Genomic DNA, 19,862 nt, shown 5'->3' with positions numbered 1-19,862 from the left:
AACGTAACATTTTACTTAACGAAAGAAACCGTGACTTTTCTTCTGCTAGGAGAAATTTTATACACACACTCCGGACAATATCTCGTTTCATCTGAAAATCCATTTCACGCGGCTGCAAAATTCATAACAAGTCGCGTTACTCTGTTTTCGATTCAATTAAATGTAACTCGAGCGAGAACTCGGAATAATTATCGAGCAACGATAACGAGCAACACCTTCCTCGCCAGTCGATGATTCATCAATTAAAAATCCGAGGACCATTTTCTGAAGTCTTATACAACGTACATAGATATTTAGCCGGATCTAGTTTTATTTACTTGTTCCTAACCTATAAATAACCGATAACCCTAAACCTAACCTATAAATTAACTTTAACTCTTTATCCTCTGTTCTTTAACATTGTTCTTCACGTAACATTATCAACCGCGTGAATTAAAATTGCTTCAATGAATATAGTAATAAAAAAATCATAATGATAGTAATAAAAAGAAAAAAAAATTTGCTTCAATGAATATAGTGATAAAAAGTCATAATGATAGTAATAAAAAGAAAAAAAATTTGCTTCAATGAATATAGTGATAAAAAGTCATAATGATAGTAATAAAAAGAAAAAGAAAATTTGCTTCAATGAATATAGTGATAAAAAGTCATAATGAATATAGTAATAAAAAGAATAAATATAGTGATAAAAAGTCACAATGAATAGTAATAAAAAGTGATAAAAAGTCATAATAAATATAGTAATAAAAAGAATGAATATAGTGATAAAAAGTGACAATGAATATAGTAATAAAAAGAAAAGAAAAAAAGAAACAGATAAAAGTAACGTCAAAAAATTGAAACTCTTAGAAAAAAAAAAAAAAAAAAAGGGAACAGATAAAAGTAACGTCAAAAGATTGAAGCTCTAATAAAAAGTCATAATGAATATAGTAATAAAAAGAATGAATATAGTGATAAAAAGTCACAATGAATATAGTAATAAGAAAACAAAAGAGGGAACAGATAAAAGTAACGTCAAAAGATTGAAGCTCTCTGCTGGTCAACAACGATATTTCAGATTCTGTTTCAATAGAAAGGATGAAAACGATCGTCAACTTGCGTAACAAATGTGAATTTATTCATTCATTCGTATTGTATCGGAGGCTCCTGCTTTCGTAACTCGCGACACCTTACGTGTCATTCTCTAGGCCACCTTCGCCTCAATACGGTGAAAGTAAATACGTTGCAAAAGTCAAGTTGAATAGCATGAGAATCACGTGCACGGGCACGTAAGCTATGCGAATGACTCTCGCGTTCCTTCATCTGATTCTCTTTGTTACCGTTATTATCGTTATCCTTGAAACAATTTTAACTTATATAACTTCCGCGAGGAAATTATTTCGTAGAGTACTGGCGATACTGACGACAGAATAAATAACTTGTAGGTTAGGTTTTACGATTCTCTGCAAACGAGTAAAAAAAAAAAAAACTAGATGCTCGTGATTAAAAAGAACTAGATGTTTGGTGAACTGAAAGATAGTGTATTGCATGACAATGGAAGAAAATAATTTAACTTTTGTGAAAATTGTGGTCTCTGTACATCGAATAATAATGGTTATTGCCAAAAAATGTGGCTAATATTCTTAATAATATGAAGTGTGACGCTCACGTTTAGGTTAGGTTTAGAGTCGTCTGACTCTCTTATCTCAACGCTTTCTCGGCGGGACGTTTGAAATGACACAGTTACGTGCAAGAAATATTATTTGTTAAAACTATCATTATAATAGTTTTGCAAATAGTTTAATAAATAATTGTACAATTTTATCATTACAATAGTTTTACAAATAGTTAAATAAATAATTCTACAATTTTATTATTATAATAGTTTTACAAATAGTTAAATAAACAATTGTACAATTTTATCATTACAATAATTTTACAACTAGTTGAATAAATAATTGTACAATTTTACTATCTTAACTTAACTATCGTAATTTTATTGGCGTGTTATAACAATCGAACGATGATTTTAGACTCTCGTTCGAACTATTGTACCTAACCTAAGAGATACGGGTATTCTCGTCAATCTAAACCTAAAAGATACGAATGTTCTCGTTAAAATTAATAATAATTCCTATTTCTGGAATACAACTGTACAAATCTTATTTATTTTAATTGTCATTTAAGTTTTAATAATTTACCATACGTATTTTAGTGTTGATGGTTATTTATTTAAAATAAATATTATTTTAATATTCTACAAAATAAATATTATTAAATAAATATCATAATATATAATTTATTTCATAATATTTATTTATAAAATATTAAATAATATTTTATAAAATAAATATTAAATAAATAAATAAATATTATTAAATAAATATTACAATAAATAAATATCAAAGCAATATCAGCAGAAAAATCAGTCTGAGTGAAAATTGGAGGGTCAGTGTATAATAATCAGCGGACAGCAGGCATTATCACAAAAATCACGATCTTCGTCCGTTTTTTTTGTTTTTTTCGCGCGCGAGCGTCGACGATCGTTTGTATTTCTTTCCGAATTGCAGACACGTGTCACACGCTGCTGAAAAATGTGTCTGCGCGTGCATATTTGCGTTTCAAATAGAAAATCGGTGAACATTCGTCAGGCTCTTCGTCCTTATTCGAATTAACTAGAACCGGTTGTTTTTATCCAATTGGGTGGCAAACGTTCCAATAATATAAATCAGATTTGCCCGCGCTTTTAGCCGGCGGGGCGGGCTTTCAAAGCACGTTCGCTCGTACGCGCCAGATGGGATAAACGGCTGCGTACAAGAGCGATATATATATATACAATATATTAATCAAAAACATTTGGAAACAAGCCGGATTAATTAATCGCAATTACGATAATTAACGGGATTCGACGGTGTTGCCGGCGCGCGTGACTGCAACACTAAGTGACGCTTGTTAATGAGTTCTGACGCTGAAAAATAAAAACAGCTTGTTTGCGTATGGGGCACGCTTCACGCACAATTCACAAATAAGCACTGGCTGGAGAGATCCTTCCGATGATTATTAAGAGATTAAATGGATAATTAAATGTTTTCACGGATTAATTAGATCGATGGAAATGCTATATTGACTGTTACGCGCAAATAAATCAAATACGTGTAAATAAATTAAATGGAAGGGTAAATTCGTTGCGAATGATATGTTATTTTGAAATTATTCGCGCCAGCTTCCGGCGAATTTCGTTCGAGAGAGTGGTATAAAAAAAAAAAAGAAAAAAATAACGAATCTGTTGTAATTTTTTCTTTCGTCGGCTCATCAGTTTGAAATAAACTTCGGCAGAAGTTGAACGAAATTAGAAATTGTATCAAGAAACGGTTGCAAAGTGCAAGATTCGAAATTATTTCATTCGACGGACGATGTGAAATTAATTGAATAAATTGCTCGTTCGAATGAACTAACGCCGCCACTGGCAGGACGATACGTTGTTTAAGTAATCATCTCTCGAATATTTTATTCAAATAAAACGCCCGCGCCCTGTTCCCGACTGAGATCCGAACGAAAGTTTGAAACAGCGGATTAATATTCATACGATATTTCCGGCGGTATAATCAGAAAAATCGCCAACTCGCGTGGCGTTGCTGTCTCGAAAAATATCTGAATATTTAACGGGACATCCGCGCGATAAAGCGATCGGCGAAGAAGTTCATTACGAAGTTATCGCTTGAAAAAAAAAAAAAGAAAAGAAAAGAAAAAGAAAAAAAGGAAGAAAGCAATGTGAAAGTTTTGTTCATTAGCTAGATGTGAAAGGCGTTGAAGTCGAGAGAGAGAGAGAGAGAGAGAGAGAGAGTTATGAGTGGCTCGAAAAGTAGTGCAATTTCCACCAATTTCAATTCCTATCTTCAACTCGGGGATCCCATTTCGATGTACCTACATTTATCATCGGGCAACGATTATTAAAACTTCTTGCCTTGTTTTTACAATGTGGAAGAATTTCAGAATTTTTCACGTTGTTTATACTTTTCCTTGGAACACTATTTTATTCTACCATTATATTACTTCTTATTGACGTTTGAAAAAGTACCAGAAAAACCTGTAAAGTTTCTTCTGAATTGCCTCTGTCACGGTTGGAGAGGAACGCGCGCGAAATTCGAAACACCGTTCTTCGTCGACAGGGAAACAAAAGTGACCATCTCGTCCACGTGATGAATTATTATTTCACACTCGGTTATTCCTTTCGACTATTCCATTTCAAACATCCCCGCCGCGTTGCTATCGCTATTTCCGCAATACGATGGAAAACATTCAGAGTAAATTTCTATGTTTAGCTGACCGCCGGCGCTGTTCGCTGGCTGACCCATCGTTGACTGTACCCACTAATATTTGAACACTAAATATTGAAACGGTTACAATTTTCGTGAAGAACGCGCGGTGATGAAACTTGGGCTCGTTTTAAAGCACGAAACTCCTACTTTTCGAACGTACCTTCATTTTGTATTAATATGTTCTTCTTTTTTTTTTTACTCTGTGCAACAGACAGCAGAGCGAAAACAGTTTTCTTCTCACTTGAGCATATAGTTATAAATTGTATATAATATATAATTTAGTGTATATAGTATATAGTATCAGTTGTATGTAGAGTATAGTATATAATATATAATTTAGTGTATATAGTATATAGTATCAGTTGTATGTAGAGTATAGTATATAATATATAATTTAGTGTATATAGTATATAGTATCAGTTGTATGTAGAGTATAGTATATAATATATAATTTAGTGTATATAGTATATAGTATCAGTTGTATGTAGAGTATAGTATATAATATATAATTTAGTGTATATAGTATATAGTATCAGTTGTATGTAGAGTATAGTATATAATATATAATTTAGTGTATATAGTATATAGTATTAGTGTATATAGTGTTAGTGTATATAGTATATAGTATCAGTATAGTGTATAGTATATAGTATTAGTATCAGTGTTAGTGTATATAGTATATAGTATCAGTTAGTACAGTATATAGTATCAGTATAGTGTATAGTATATAGTATTAGTATCAGTGTTAGTGTATATAGTATCAGTTAGTAGTGTATATAGTATACAGTATCAGTATAGTGTATAGTATATAGTAATAGTATCAGTGTTAGTGTATATAGTATATAGTATCAGTTGCATGTAGTGTATAGTATATAGTATCAGTTGTATATAGCATTGAGTATATAGTTATAAACTGTCACAGTGGATGAAAAATTTTTGTCACGACGGAATCAATGATGAACATTTGAAGATTCAAGTCTTTATTTTACAACGACCTCTTGAAACTTACCTTGAAACTTCTTTTCTTTTTTGCCAATTTATTGAATTTTAGTAATAATTGAAAAGTTATTGAATATTGTAATAGAATTACTGAATAGTAATAGTATTACTGAATAGTTCAATAGTTCAATATTGAAAGTTCAATAAAAGATCATACGTCAAGTTTTTTGGGGGAGTCGTTGTGATGATGGCCCTAGTTACAAAAAAACTTTTTCACTCATTTTGCATTTCTATAATTTCTGAGAAGAAAAGTGTCCTCATTTTGTCAAGCGTTGATAAAACATTCGGCTTGGAACAAAATGTCAGGATTTCTCGAATTTTTGTCGTATAGCAAGTTTCAAGAGGTTTCAAGGTTGAAGAGAAAATAGTGGTGGAACTCGTACTCAAAGTTTAATAAAATAGTGAAGAAAAAAAAATCACACGTTTCGAGATTAGTTGTAAAGGAGTGATTTCAATTTTCAAATCCACTATAAACTTGATCATAGAAAATATTTCTCAATGTTATTACACAAACGCCATGACAATTTATAACATTTTCGAGAAGAAAATCTTTTCGCTACGTGACCTGAAATTGTAAAACGAGTCCAAAGTTTCTACGAAATTATAACAGTTTCAATATTTAGCGTCCGCACTAAGTATTAATGGGAGTCACTGTACGTTGACTCGCTTAAACGATTCAAATGCCTGGGGCGCCTTGTGTTAGATCTAACGTTTGCGCATGATGTAACCAACGTCGTCGCAAGTTTTATTAAATTTTATAATTAAATGTACACGTGTACCTTCTCCGAGACACGCCAATAACGTAGATAATTCCAGCGAAAATTGCTTTAAAAGGCATTACTTACTCAAGTCTCGCTTCATTCTTAAACAATGTCTTTCGCAGGTAATTGAATTCTGTGTAATGTTACGTTACACTGTCAGCCATTATCACGTTATTGAAATAATCGCGCCATTTACGATGAAAGATTCGATACAGCTTGCTCGATAATTTAAATTCATATCACTTCGTGTAACAATGAAGTGCTTTGGCCTTACTTTAAAGTGCAAAGCTTCTGCTTCCATAGTCGTTTCGATTTCGTTTTTTTTTTTTTTACACCATACAGTGTCACGTGGAAAATTGTAGAAATTTTCTCTTTCGTGGTTAAATCGACTTAAATCTTCACCATCGAAACCTTTCTCTCTCGCTTAAAACTTGCCGCGCAATTCATTGAATTCGAAAGTTGAACAATGATTTCTTGAATTTTCTAATACTCAACGATTATCTAACTATAGATGTGAAGTAGCAAGTAAAACGAGACCGGCGATCTTTCTTTTCTACCAAGTCCAAATTACCAAGCAATTCTACATTCTCGTTAGGTACAGTACATACGCTGCGCGAGTCACTTTTGGATTTTTGTCCTCCGTGGCGCAGCGAAACTAAAGAAAAAAAAAAAAAAAAAAAAAAAAAAAAAAAAAAAGGACACGATGAAACGAACGAAAGCGCGACATAATGTATTAACAGTTGCGAAACGGTACTTGCGGAAGCGTACGCGATGTAATTAACAGTGCCGATAAGCACATATGAATATTATGGTTAATTTACGATGGCGGAGAACAGCCGGGTTGAATTTACGAGATGCCGCTCGGGGGCATTTCGGGTACAGTTGCCATTGCGCCAGCATTGCGCAAACATTGACCAAAACGAAGGCCAGCAGCGGAGGGACGCGAGATGAAAGACGAGAGGGAGTTCAGAGTGGGCGACGCAAACCGGCGAGAGAAGCGAGACAGCCTACGGATGGCCAATGTACAATTGCACGCGCGGAAATGTAAACGGCCAATTAGGCCGACCCCTTTGACGCTGGAAAACGAGTGGAAATCGCACGCGCGCGAGGCCCTAGCCGCCACCCCCTTCCCCATTGAAAAGAAACGACCAAGCGCAACGGTAATATTTTATAAACGACCGACGGCGTCAATCCTACGCCTCTGCCGCTGCTACCACAGCGCGCTCTGTTGACGCTTTACCTAACTACCAAGGCTAGGTCCGAGACTTCAACGTCTAATTGTAACCTCCTGTCCTCACCGTGAATTTCAATTTCAGCGAAAATCGAACCCGAATCAGATGCCCGAATACGATCTTCTTGGTATATTTAGGCCTTCCAGTTTTTGTTTTGTTTTGTTGTTTTTTTTTTTTTGTTTTATTTTGTTTTATTTTGTTTTATTTTATTTTGGCGACTCTACAGTATTAGGACTGGATTTCTCGCGTGCAGGCAGAAGTTATTTATTGGTCAATGTTGTGAAATTTGTGGAATTAATCATAGATTTATACCTATTATATTAGAAAGAACAAATTAGTTTAATTTTATTAATTAAATAAATAATAATAATGATTTATTTATTTCGGAAAATTTAGTTAATACATATATAACATTAAAATGTCATTTTAAAGTAAATAAAAATTAATTTTCTATTCCACAAATAATACCAATTTATTGATTAATAATTTTTTTGTATGTTTATCAATATTAATAATAATTTTATTTAATTTAAATTCGTATTTTATTATTAATATAATTAATTTTAAATTAAATAAAAAATTTATATTAAAATGAAATTAATTTTAATAAATTTTAATAAATTTATTTGAAAGATTTGATCCATCAATTTATTTTATTTATAAATTTCAATTTAATTGAGTTTTTATTATTATATCTTTAATTATTTTTTTTTAATAATTATTGATTAAATATAACATTAAATAAATTTATTTTTATATTATTTAAAGAATTTTCTATATCAATAAATAAAAACTTAATTTCTAATATAATAATTTTCTCAAAATTAATATTTTTTATTATAGTTATAAATTTTTTTAGATTATTTCCGTATATTTGTTTCTTCAACAAGACATTTATTATTTAATTTATCAATATCTTTATCATTATGATCATTAAGATTTTTTATTTAATTTTCCAATTAATTTTTTAAAACATTTAGTTCCATTAAATTCTTCTAAACCTCTTATATATTTTATAGTAATTATTGAATTAATTAGATTAATTATTCGACCTTGAACTTTATCAATTCGATTATCATCAAATTTAATTTCTGGACATTTAATTTTAATTTTAATTTTATTAAGAAATTTTATAATGAACTGAATTTTTATTTTACCATTCTCTATAATTATTCAAAATATATTATTAATTTTGGAAATTTCTATATCAATTATGCAGTAAAATTGGGAAGAATCGCGATCACGGGAGAAGTGAATTTTTGTGATTAATTCCTCGAGCGAATATTTAGTAGAATGATATTATTAAATTATATTGTATGTAAATTATATGTATTGTAAATATTAAATTGTATTGCATCGTAAGTAAAATTATAACTAAAAACTGTATTCCATTACAGAATATTTAGCAAATAATATATTTGTTTGAAATATTATTTACACGAAGAAATAAGTATCTCACAAATATTATTGTCAAATAACTGTTTCATTGAAGTAGATTTTTGAAACAGGTCAAATAGAAATATTTTTACTTTTCCCAGAGTTGAACGGAATTTATTATAAATATACTCCTACGAAATAGCGTATTCACAATAAAGAAATGGTATTTCAAACAGGCAAGCGCACGTTCTCAATATGAAATGGAACGCTTTGTACAAAGGATCCCTAACAAATACTTCGATTTTCCGTGCATTTTGTCTCGTATACTAATTCAAATTGTCCCCTCCCAGCCAGCAACGGAGCTCTTCAATTCCAGCAATTGGAAAGCGAATAGCACGTGCATGCGTCGTTGACGCTCTAATTCATTCGGGAATCGTCATCTCCTCGCACTGATTTACGCCCACAACATCTGTTGGTTAGAGGCACTAGCCTGGTACAGCGAGAGCAGTATATGTCGATCGACGCTCAATTAATTTAAAACGTAGAGAAAAAAATATCGAAATAAATTAATAAATGCACATTTCAAACAAAAACTTTCAGCACGATATAGAATGATCGGAGAATTTACGTGAATTTGCAAGAATGTTTAACGAAGTTGCAGATTTCAGTCGAAGACTATAGGCCGACATTTAAGACGAAAGTTGGCGTCTCAAGCGTTGTAGTTAAGCGCTTCTCCGTGGCGAGGCATTACTTTTAAAGTGGGAAATAATAAATTGGGTGCTGAAGCAGCTTATATTAATTTACGACCGCGCAACGAGAGAAAAAAAATATATAATACGCCGAGTACGAACGCGAATTGTTTTGTTTCACGAAAAGGGACGCGAAAGATAATCATCCGCAACTTACATTGTCGCTCGAAAGTCTTAAGACGCTTTTTTGGTTGTTCGATCAAAAGTTGCACGACAGAGAAAGAGCTGAGAGATAATATCGATAATATTACAGACTTTCCACTTCAAATTAACACATTTCGCAAATCAAGTTTTCTTTGTTTTCTCCAGTCATTTTAATAAAAGTAAAATCGCAAGCAAACATTTCACTGTACAGATGTGATGATACTTGACTGATGAAAGATAACATAAAATGATATAAAATTAAAATAAAATATTTAACAGGATAGTTTTATATATATATATATATATATATATATATATATATATATATATATATAGATAACATAAAATATATATTTTATGTTATAATAAAATAATATATTTTATAAATATATTTTAATATATTTTATATATACATTTTAAATTATAATATAATAATATATTTTATATATAGGTAACATAAAATGATATAAAATTAAAATAAAATATTTAACAGGATAGTTATATATATATATATATNAGATAGATAGATAGATAGATAGATAGATAGATAGATAGATAGATAGATAGATAGATAGATAGATAGATAGATAGATAGATAACATAAAACATATATTTTATGTTATAATATAATAATATATTTTATATATAGATAACATAAAATGATATAAAATTAAAATAAAATATTTAACAGGATAGTTTTATATATATATGTGTGTAGATAACATAAAAAATATATTTTACGTTATAATATAATAATATATTTTATATATATATATATTTTATGTTATAATATAATAATATATTTCATATATATATTTTATGTTATAATATAATAATATATTTCATATATATATTTTATGTTATAATATAATAATATATTTTATATATAGACAACATGAAATGATATAAAATTAAAATAAAATATTTAACAGGATAGTTCGTATAATAATTATGACAATTAGTAGAAGTGGTAGAATGATTTAACAGCGTTCATTAAATGTTCATGTTTCGAAGCATTAGCCGAATACCTTCTTTCAAATATCTTAATATTTTAATTGTATTAATAATTAAATATTAATCTTATATTTCATATTGGAATAATATTAATGGAGAATTTAATATTGTTAAAATTTCTTCAATAGGGCTCGTCACGGCGAGAGTACGATGACACATAAGATCATCTCGTAAGCGTATCTCGAATTTCGTGCAACCATTGAAAATCTAGTCAGTCACAACAAACAACACATACGGTACACTGAACAAACTGATGTTCATCTGTAACCATGAAATTTTCATCAGAAATTTTCATTTTAGTGAAAAAAAAAAGAGAGAAAACGACATTATTTTTCTGATCAGTACTTGCCCTGAGACTTTCCAGCGACTTTTATAGGTACGTCGTTCGGCGAGGACGAAAAAAGAAAAAAAAAAAAAAAATTCGAAACGAACCGAACGAACGTTGACAGGCACGTTGCCTGTTAAAGAACGTTTCCTGTTAAAAATCCGATGGAGGTAAAAGCCTTCGGGGCTTGTTCGGAATAGGTGCCGCCGATAGATTTTTCGCGATTTCTCGATTGAATGTAACAGCGACTGCGTCGAAATTTTGAAGTTATCTCGCAAAGGGAAAGACGGTGCACAACAGCGGCGTGTCGAATCACGGGATTTTCATCAGAAATCGGTCGGGAAACGAATGCAGCAGGAAAAGCTAAACTAAATAAACTAATGGTAACTAAATAAATTAAATTAAGATCAATAAACTGAATAAACTAAATAAAATAATACTAAACTAAATAAACAGTCTTTTCTTCTGTTTAATTAAACAAGCATTCAAAAGAATATTCTCCCTATTGCAATCTTCTGTCCTAAGTAATTAAACAATTTTCCGTTTTTGTTAATGAAAGATCTTTCGCGCGGGAGGATTGAAACTTTAATACTTGACTTGGCTCTAGCTCTCATTTTACTTCAATTTTTCCTAATCGCGCGAATTGTCGATTCATTTCTGTGAAATTTCTTGCAAATTAGACGTCAACTTATCGCCAGGTCTCAACCGACCGAAGAATTTCGAATTTTTCTCCTAACGAGGAGATTAATTAAACTTAATTTATTAATTATTTAATAACGAGGATGAATAATAATAATCTTTGCAGTCGTGGCTGGAAAGTATTGTTTGTCATTTCTGACGTGAAATATTACAACAAAAAGATTGCCTTACTGTATCAATCGATCAATATCTACTTTCACTACTAATTGAAATGAATTCTTTTCAGCACAACCAATTCTGCGCAGAAACAACTGTCCTGCGATATTTTAAACAAACCTAAACTCCTCCTAACTCGCACGAGAATTAATGCGAAACTGTGCTTCAAGACGCAAGTATTTTTTATATATCAGGAGCAACTTTTCAATTGCGTTACATTTTTAGTCTCATTTATTTCCACGTGGGCCGATTGTTGTTTGTTTCCCGTCGTCCACGACGCGGTTTATACGAAATATCCGTGGCTAATCGAAACACACGTGTATCCGTCCCACGATCAGATACAAACATTTGGCTTGGATCCATTGCCGACGAAGTGGACGGCTTTTCAAATATCGTCGACGGTCCCGCCGACGACGGGGGGAGGGAGAGTGAATTGCAAATTGAATAAGGCCACGCAGACAGCGCGCGGTTCATCTGGCGCGTTCCCAAGTTTTTCGTCCGCGAGACGGAAATTTTTAACGCTTTCTATTCGATTGGACGCCACGGCCGATCTCTCGAGAGAGAACGCCGAACGGCCGTGCTCCGTCGATATCGATAGATGCCCGACTTTATCGGCTTTATCGGTTGATTCTCTCTTTCTCTCTCGGTCTTTTTTCTGTTTCTTTTTTCCTTTTTTTATTTTCTATTCAACTGGATACGAGCGACACGGGATTAATTATCGGTAACGAGGAAACACGATTAATTACCGACGATAGTTCCTGGACAACTGGAATGAAAATTTGGTCTCGTCGTAATTCACGGGGAAATTGGCCTCGCTTCGTTAATTAACTCGGAACGTATTTATTTTCGCGCGTCGGCGTAAAAAGTACGCTTCTTCTTGCCGCTGTTTCGGCAAACTCGGCAGACATCTGCGATTGTGGGATTGCCGCTGTGAAGAACTCGCCGTTTGTTGAATAATCGTAAACGAGGGATGATCGTTACGAGACTTATCAATATTCATTTCTCTAAGATTGAATTCACATCTCGAATTCTTCTAAATTATATATTTATTTCTCCAACTGACTTGCTTACTAAGCAAATCGATTAACCTCACTTCTTCTGAATTCTCTTCTCTGTTCCAGCGTCAAAACCTAACCTCACTTTTGAACTCCCTTAAATTCTAGCGCCAAAGAAAAACTCTTAACGTTTTCCTTCCTGGATTTAACATCACTCCTTTTTTTGGTCTGCGAATAATGAATAATTTACTTCAGAAGCAATAATATTAAACGATTGTTACGCCAAACGAATGTTGGAGGCGCTGACGTCGTCGACCAAGTCCGACATTTTCCTTACGGAAAGAAACGCAAAATGGAGGATCTCGTTGGCGCGCGTTTTCTGTATTTGATCATTTTTTATTCATTATTAAATATAGATCGATTCATATCATCCATATAAATACAATTCAAACGTTTACAAGGATTTAACCTCTTGTCTTGGAATGACGTGCCACGCACGACGAGAATTTTCTGTCCCAAGTTGCAACATTTTTCAGGATATTTTCAATTTTAGGTATATTTAAATATAAACTGATATATTTATATATTTTTAATTATTTAAATTAATTATATATTTTTAATAATATAATTTAATTATATGTTTTTAATTATTTTATATATTTACATATTTTTATTTATATATTTAAATTAAATATAAATATAAATTATATTAAATAAAAATAATATAATATAAATATTTAAATATACTTTAAATATACTTTAAATATAAATATTTGAATATACTTTAAATATACTTTAAATATAAATATTTAAATATATTTTAAATATACTTTAAATATAAATATTTAAATATACTTTAGATATACTTTAAATATAAATATTTAAATATACTTTAAATATACTTTAAATATACTTTAAATATACTTTAAATATAAATATTTAAATATACTTTAAATATACTTTAAATATAAATATTTAAATATACTTTAAATATACCTTAAATATAGTTTAAATATACCTTAAATATACTTTAAATATAAATATTTAAATGTAACTCAAGCAAAACGAATGATAAGTTTATTACTTCTCAATAATTTCTATTTCTCCAGTGACATCATACCGACGAGTTTAAAAGAAGAAGAAAGCGACGAATTATTGTGTACTGTTCGGCCACTCGTTATGGTCCGCGAACCAGTTGCCAGCGGGCCATAACTGGTTAATTTCGAGCAAGTGAGAACGGAGCTTAAAGCTCAGAGCTCTGATGGATTCGTTTCTTTCAAATTTTTCGTCGTTTCTCGTCCGTGTGTCTGTATGTGCCCGCGCACGTCGATATCTCGTTACGCCGTAGCAACACACGTAGACAAAAGTCTCGCGTGGCGCAATTTCTGACGGCAGTTGGTCGTCTTATTTGTATCCGGCAGCAGTAGACTGTGGAGGATATTGACTAGGGCGCGGATGTGACGGCGACGCCTTCGCCCGGAAACGGTACGTAGCAACGAAGCTTCTGTATTTCTTTCTACATCGATGCAAAGACTCTGTGTCGCAGCCAAGATTCTATGTAAAGTGCCGTACTGGAGATGTACGGTGAAGTGTCTCGGAAGAAATTGATCCATGCATCGCGCGCACGATACTTCGCGTAGATGCATCGCGAGGTACGCCTTTTATGCCAGTATCGATCGATACGTCGAACGACACTTGATGCACACTTGGTGCACACCGTCCGCGCAACTTACCGAAACGCAAAATTAAACGGAAAATCGCCGAATCCATGAACCTTCGCAGCCACGTAACAAAAAGTCGCGTGCCTGGTTTTCAAGATTTGGTGCCCCTTCAAGTTTCAAAGTCTATCGCTATCAATTTTTTTCTCGCTCGCGAGAAAATTGAAAATACTCGACATGGTAATTGAAACGAAATGTTATCTGAAAGTAAGGTTATTTTACTTGTGAGTTGATATTAACAGTTGAAATGGCAAGATTCAGTCGTCAGTTTTAGGTACGTTTGCTCAAACAACAAAGATCGATAGTTTCTCGATTAGAATTTACAGTATATTAAATTATAGGGAAAATGAATTAGAATTTTCTCAAAATTTCGTCAGCTTTGGTCAATTATTGAACAACGTAACAGTGAAAATGACGTAAAGTACTGTCAGCTCTTTCCTGCCACGATTACTTTAACGCAGCGACGAAAGAAAGGAAAGAACGAAAATAAATAGATAAATAATCGAAAGCTGTTAACGCAAATTGTTAAGCGAAGTTTGCGGCTACAGTCGCGAACGAAATGTGCGCTGCGTGAGACGCGCTTTTACGCCGCCAGGAGTCACAACGAAGTTAACTTTTAACTTTCGGGCCGGAAGTTCTGCAGTTGTTAAATGCCACCATGGCGAAACTTTCTGAGTAGTACTTCGTAAGTTTCTATCGTTCATTCAGCCTAGTTTCTCCCAACGTTAGAGACGTGTATTCACAATATCTTCACTGTATTTAAGCCTTGTATCGTTTGTTTTCCAACCTACGTGTTAGATTGATCGAAGAGTAATTGCGTTTCCTGTTTTTTTTTTTTTTTTTTTTTTTTTTTTTTTTCGTGCAACTGAAAGAAGGAAAAATTTATTTCGGGCGACATACTGACCATTTTGCAATCTTTCAGTCAATTTCAAACGAAATTAGTCACATTTTAAAATGTGCTGGCGCGCGAATTTTTGAAACAAGTCTAACAGTGTATCGTAATGATAGGATAGATAAAAGCAGCTGCCACTTAATATAATATAAATAAATATAAAAATAAATAATATGATATAAATAAATATAAAAATAAATAATATAATATAAATAAATATAAAAATAAATAATATGATATAAATAAATATAAAAATAAATAATATAATATAAAAAAAGAAAACTAATTTTATTAGTTTTAAATTCAAACATGAACTTAAATCAGTGTATTTCTGATCGGTGAAAAAAAAATTTTCTTTTCTAAATATGTAATAAAATTTAGTTTAGCAGGAAATGATGTTTGTCTACTCTATACATATCTTCGTTGTTACTTTCTTTTATAGTTTTCTTTTTTACTAAGCATGAATTACATCGCGAGCAATTAAAAAATGTTACGTCCGTTAGAAAAGAAAAAAAAAAAAAAAAAGGAAACGCAATTATTTTTCGGTCAACTTAATATCTGTAGAACAACCAATGCACAAGTGTTTCAGATATCTCTAGCCAAACATTGTTAACGAACGTTTTCGGTCATGAACGTTCGAATGCAGAGAAAACCCCATCGATCCCGTTTCTCCTTGAAAACTTTATACTGTCGGCGAAATTCGAAAAATGATTTGAGAGAGAGAGAGAGAGAGAGAGAGAGAGGGTTTTTTTCAACGCACGGTACACAGCCGGGGATGTTTATTCAACGTTCAATGCATTTTTCAATCGATGGAAAAAGTGCAATCCGGTGAAAAGTAATCACGCGCGCCCGTAGAAAAGCGAAATAAACGAATTAATTACCGTATATCATACGTCTGCCTTTGTATAGCTTTTCACCGAACATGTATCTTCCACGCGAAATCGTCGGATCGTTTTTTTTTTTTTTTTTCTTTAAATTACTGACACAGAACACGTGCTATTTTCGAAGTGAAAAATCTTCCCGACACGCGACAATTCTTCGAGTAATAAGTTCATATCGATACGCGGGGCGTGAGAATCTTTTACAGTTTCTATGTTTTTCACGGAATTCTAAGGACAAGCATCCAGCACAGAAACGTTAATTCGAAGCAGTTTTAATTTCAAGTAAGTGAGCAAGTTGGTCTCTTTCATGTTGTTCTCGACAGTATAGCTGTATACCTCGCGGCTCTCATTAAAATCAAACACTGTTCTCGACACTGTCTCAAATACATTCTGCATCGGTAGAAAAGATTTGGAATTAACATATTAATAAGAGAAAAAAAAAAAATTGCAGTGATCCTACGAGTCTTTTGACATTTCCTCAAAATTCCAAATCGTGTCAATTATTTCGTTGGGTTTGGTTTGGGTTAGGTTTGGCTTCTTATGAAAAAGTTTCGTAGCATGATTTACATGATTTCGAGAGAAGAATATCCTGGAGTAAAATTTGTTTTTTGTGCGAATTTCTTCAACTTTTACCTTTTTCTATTGCACTTCGTGAGCGGATGAAAAAATAAGTTCGAATGTATTTAAGTGATAATCTTCAGATGACCTTGGAAACCAAGGATGTTTCAAACTTTGTAAAAAAAAGAAACTTGTAACTTTGTAACAAAAGCTGTTGCAACTTTGTAACTTTGTAAAAAAAAGAAAGCCGTACGTATCTAAATCTGGTCTCGTTTGAAAGTAATACGGCTTCTACTTTGACCTAAGTTCGTTTTCATAAGGTGTGACATATGACACGTGGCATATGAGGTGAGATGTCCACCTCGAAACAAAAATTTTACTCGAAACATTTCCTTCCGAAGTAATAACGAATAATTTAAGTGAAAATTCAATTCGAGTGTCAGTTCAAATGAGACACCCTGTATTAATAAATCGCATGATAAACTTACCTGTAAACGCTTTCATCGTACGACAAGAGGATTCGAACTGGCTGACTGATACTCCGTTTCTTCACTTCGTGTGCCGGCTCTATGTGAACGCCGTGAATAATCTGCGAAACAATAAACGAAAAATGAGATCAATTGGCGTTTTCAACAGAAATTATTATCATTCAAAACGAAAAATTGTTTACAACTTTGAAACAATTTCGACCCATGTTTATTAGGATTTTCTTTTTTTTTTTTCATGTTTCGACGAGTACTGTCTACCCTAAAAATTATGAACCCTTCTTTCTATTCACCGTGTATACCGGTGTCACATTTTCAATCAGCAGAGACAGAGAGAATGCATACACGTATCGATTGGGGAAACAAACGGATAAAAGTTTCCAAGTTTCAAATTCACTCGCAACGTGAAAGGGTTTTGAATCTATTCCAAAGTTTCTACACTCTTTGGAACTTGCGAACGTTTCGAATGGAATCCGAAATTCTTACAAGAACGAATCAAACAATATCAATTTCTCTCTCTCTCTCAATCTCTTTAATTTCTCATTCGTAAATCATACGTACAGGGTGAAAAAGAAAAGTTTATCACAGATGAATTCTACGCCTTCGATCTGAATTTCAAGGTCAATTTTTTTTTTCTTTTGTATTCTACTCATCACAAAGACAAAACATTTCCAAGGAACCATAAGTCGCAATCTATTAGTTCCCTTGGAAAATAGCAAAAAAGTTTCTTAATAATTTAACACTGCGTCCTAATAGCGACTTTATGATTCTAAACGTAATTTTCGTATTGGGTTTCATTAATATTTGATTTATCATAGTTGTAGCATCAGTGCAAGTCTCAATAATCAAATGATAAACGTTCACATTATGAAATATAAATATCACGTAATATAGACATGTCTAGAATCATAAAGTCGCTGTTAGGACGCACGGATTTGCAGTGCTGAATAATCAAGAAACTTTGTTGCCATTTTGCAAGAGAGCTGGAGTGATGAGTAGAATACGATGCAAAAAAAATTTTTGACATTGAAATCAAACAGTATCAATTTCTCTCTTTCTCTGTCTCTCTTTAATTTCTCATTCGTAAATCATACGTACAGGGTGAAAAAGAAAAGTTTATCCGTGGCTATCACAGATGAATTCTACGCCTTCGATCTGAATTTCAAGGTCAATTTTTTTTTTTTTTCTTTTTTCGTATTCTACCCATCACAAAACTTTTCCAAGGAACCATAAGTCGCAATCTATTAGTTCCCTTGGAAAATAGCAAAAAAGTTTCTTAATAATTTAACACTGCGTCCTAACAGCGACTTTATGATTCTGGACGTAATTTTCGTATTAGGTTTAACTAATATTTGATTTATCATAGTTGCAGAATCAGTGCAAGTCTTAAATGATAAACGTTCACATTATGAAACATTTGAAATATAAATATGACGTAACAGAGTGTCTAGAATCATAAAGTCGCTGTTAAAACGGACGCATTTGCAATGTTGAATGATCAAGAAACTTTTTCGCCATTTTTGCAAGAGAACTGGAGTGATGAGTAGAATACGATGCAAAAAAATTTTTTGACCCTGAAATTCAAAGTTAGTCAATTTCGCGGCAGGTTATTTACATGTATTTCCATCAAATCGAAGGTGCAGAAATTCATCTATGATATCCAAGGACAAACTTTTCTTTCTCATCCTGTATATATATATATATATATATATATATATATATACATACATACGTGAGCTCATAATCTGACCCGAAAAAACGAAATTTCGATTCACACAACGCACGATTTATTTCATTTCGCAACTGAAAGACGAGGTGATCCCACGCCTTTTTAATAAATCATTCGATATTTAAAAGGAAAAATTGTATTTCGCCGACAATGATTAGCCATCGTTCCAACAGCTGGCCGTTTCCAGCGATAAACCGCTGGTTAAAACATTCGCCGCAAATTGTGATTCCTGGAAGCACGAGATTGCACTCTACATTTGCACGGTTGTCGGACACGTCGAGAAATTCTATACGATTCGCACACGCAACGTCGATTCAGCGTCGAGGTCGCGTCTGGTATTAGCGGCGATCAATTATCGCGTGTAGAACACGTATCGATATATATAAAATATTTTGACCTGGCGAAAATATTATCCGCGTCCCGGAGAACTTTGGTGAATTTCACCCAGCGGCGATGTAACGGCGACTGTCATCGATCGATCGCGCCAATTTGGGAAATGATCGTACAGCGTGTTTATTACAATCGCGCGTTCGGTAAAAATTTAATTGATTCGGTGCAAATTTTCATTGAAATGTCAAAGTGATTTTTGTTTGTTATCTTGTATACACAATGACTCGCATTAATATACGAACCTAACATAATCTAAACCTGACCTGAATGTTGAAACTGTTATAATTTTGTGAGAGAAAATGCTACTAAATTTTGGTGATAAACTTGGGTTCATTTCATTCCATATTTTTAGTTTGTCTTGTATATACAGTGATTCGCATTAATATTCGAATCTAACCTAATCTAAACCTAAATGTTGAAACTTATAATTCTGTGAGAGAAAAATCTACTAAATTTGGAT

General features: G+C 32.5%; 1 protein-coding gene and 1 long non-coding RNA gene across 5 annotated transcripts in view; one reads left to right on the top strand and one right to left on the bottom strand.

Moving 5' to 3' along the window:
- The window catches only part of LOC122528626 (leishmanolysin-like peptidase), a 110,639-nt gene extending 93,230 nt beyond the window's left edge, over positions 1-17,409 (bottom strand). For 2 of the 4 annotated variants that reach the window (XM_043653946.1, XM_043653947.1), the window contains exon 1: positions 17,287-17,409. In XM_043653946.1, the coding sequence (XP_043509881.1) occupies positions 17,287-17,302 (16 nt within the window). In that variant the 5' untranslated portion in view covers positions 17,303-17,409. The remainder of the gene's footprint in view (positions 1-17,286) is intronic. The other 2 variants (XM_043653948.1, XM_043653949.1) reach the window with 1 other exon arrangement.
- On the top strand, positions 4,331-8,396 carry LOC122528628. The gene is made up of 4 exons (XR_006306627.1): positions 4,331-4,342; positions 7,020-7,029; positions 7,278-7,285; positions 8,271-8,396. It is a non-coding gene; the product is annotated as an uncharacterized LOC122528628 (long non-coding RNA).
- Positions 17,410-19,862: the final 2,453 nt, after the last annotated feature.

The sequence above is a fragment of the Frieseomelitta varia genome, unplaced genomic scaffold (genome assembly GCF_011392965.1).
Source record: "Frieseomelitta varia isolate USP_RPSP 00005682 unplaced genomic scaffold, Fvar_1.2 scaffold_254, whole genome shotgun sequence".
NCBI lineage: Eukaryota > Metazoa > Arthropoda > Insecta > Hymenoptera > Apidae > Frieseomelitta > Frieseomelitta varia.
Note: the sequence above shows the minus strand (reverse complement) of the source record. Positions and strands in the feature narration are given on the sequence as shown.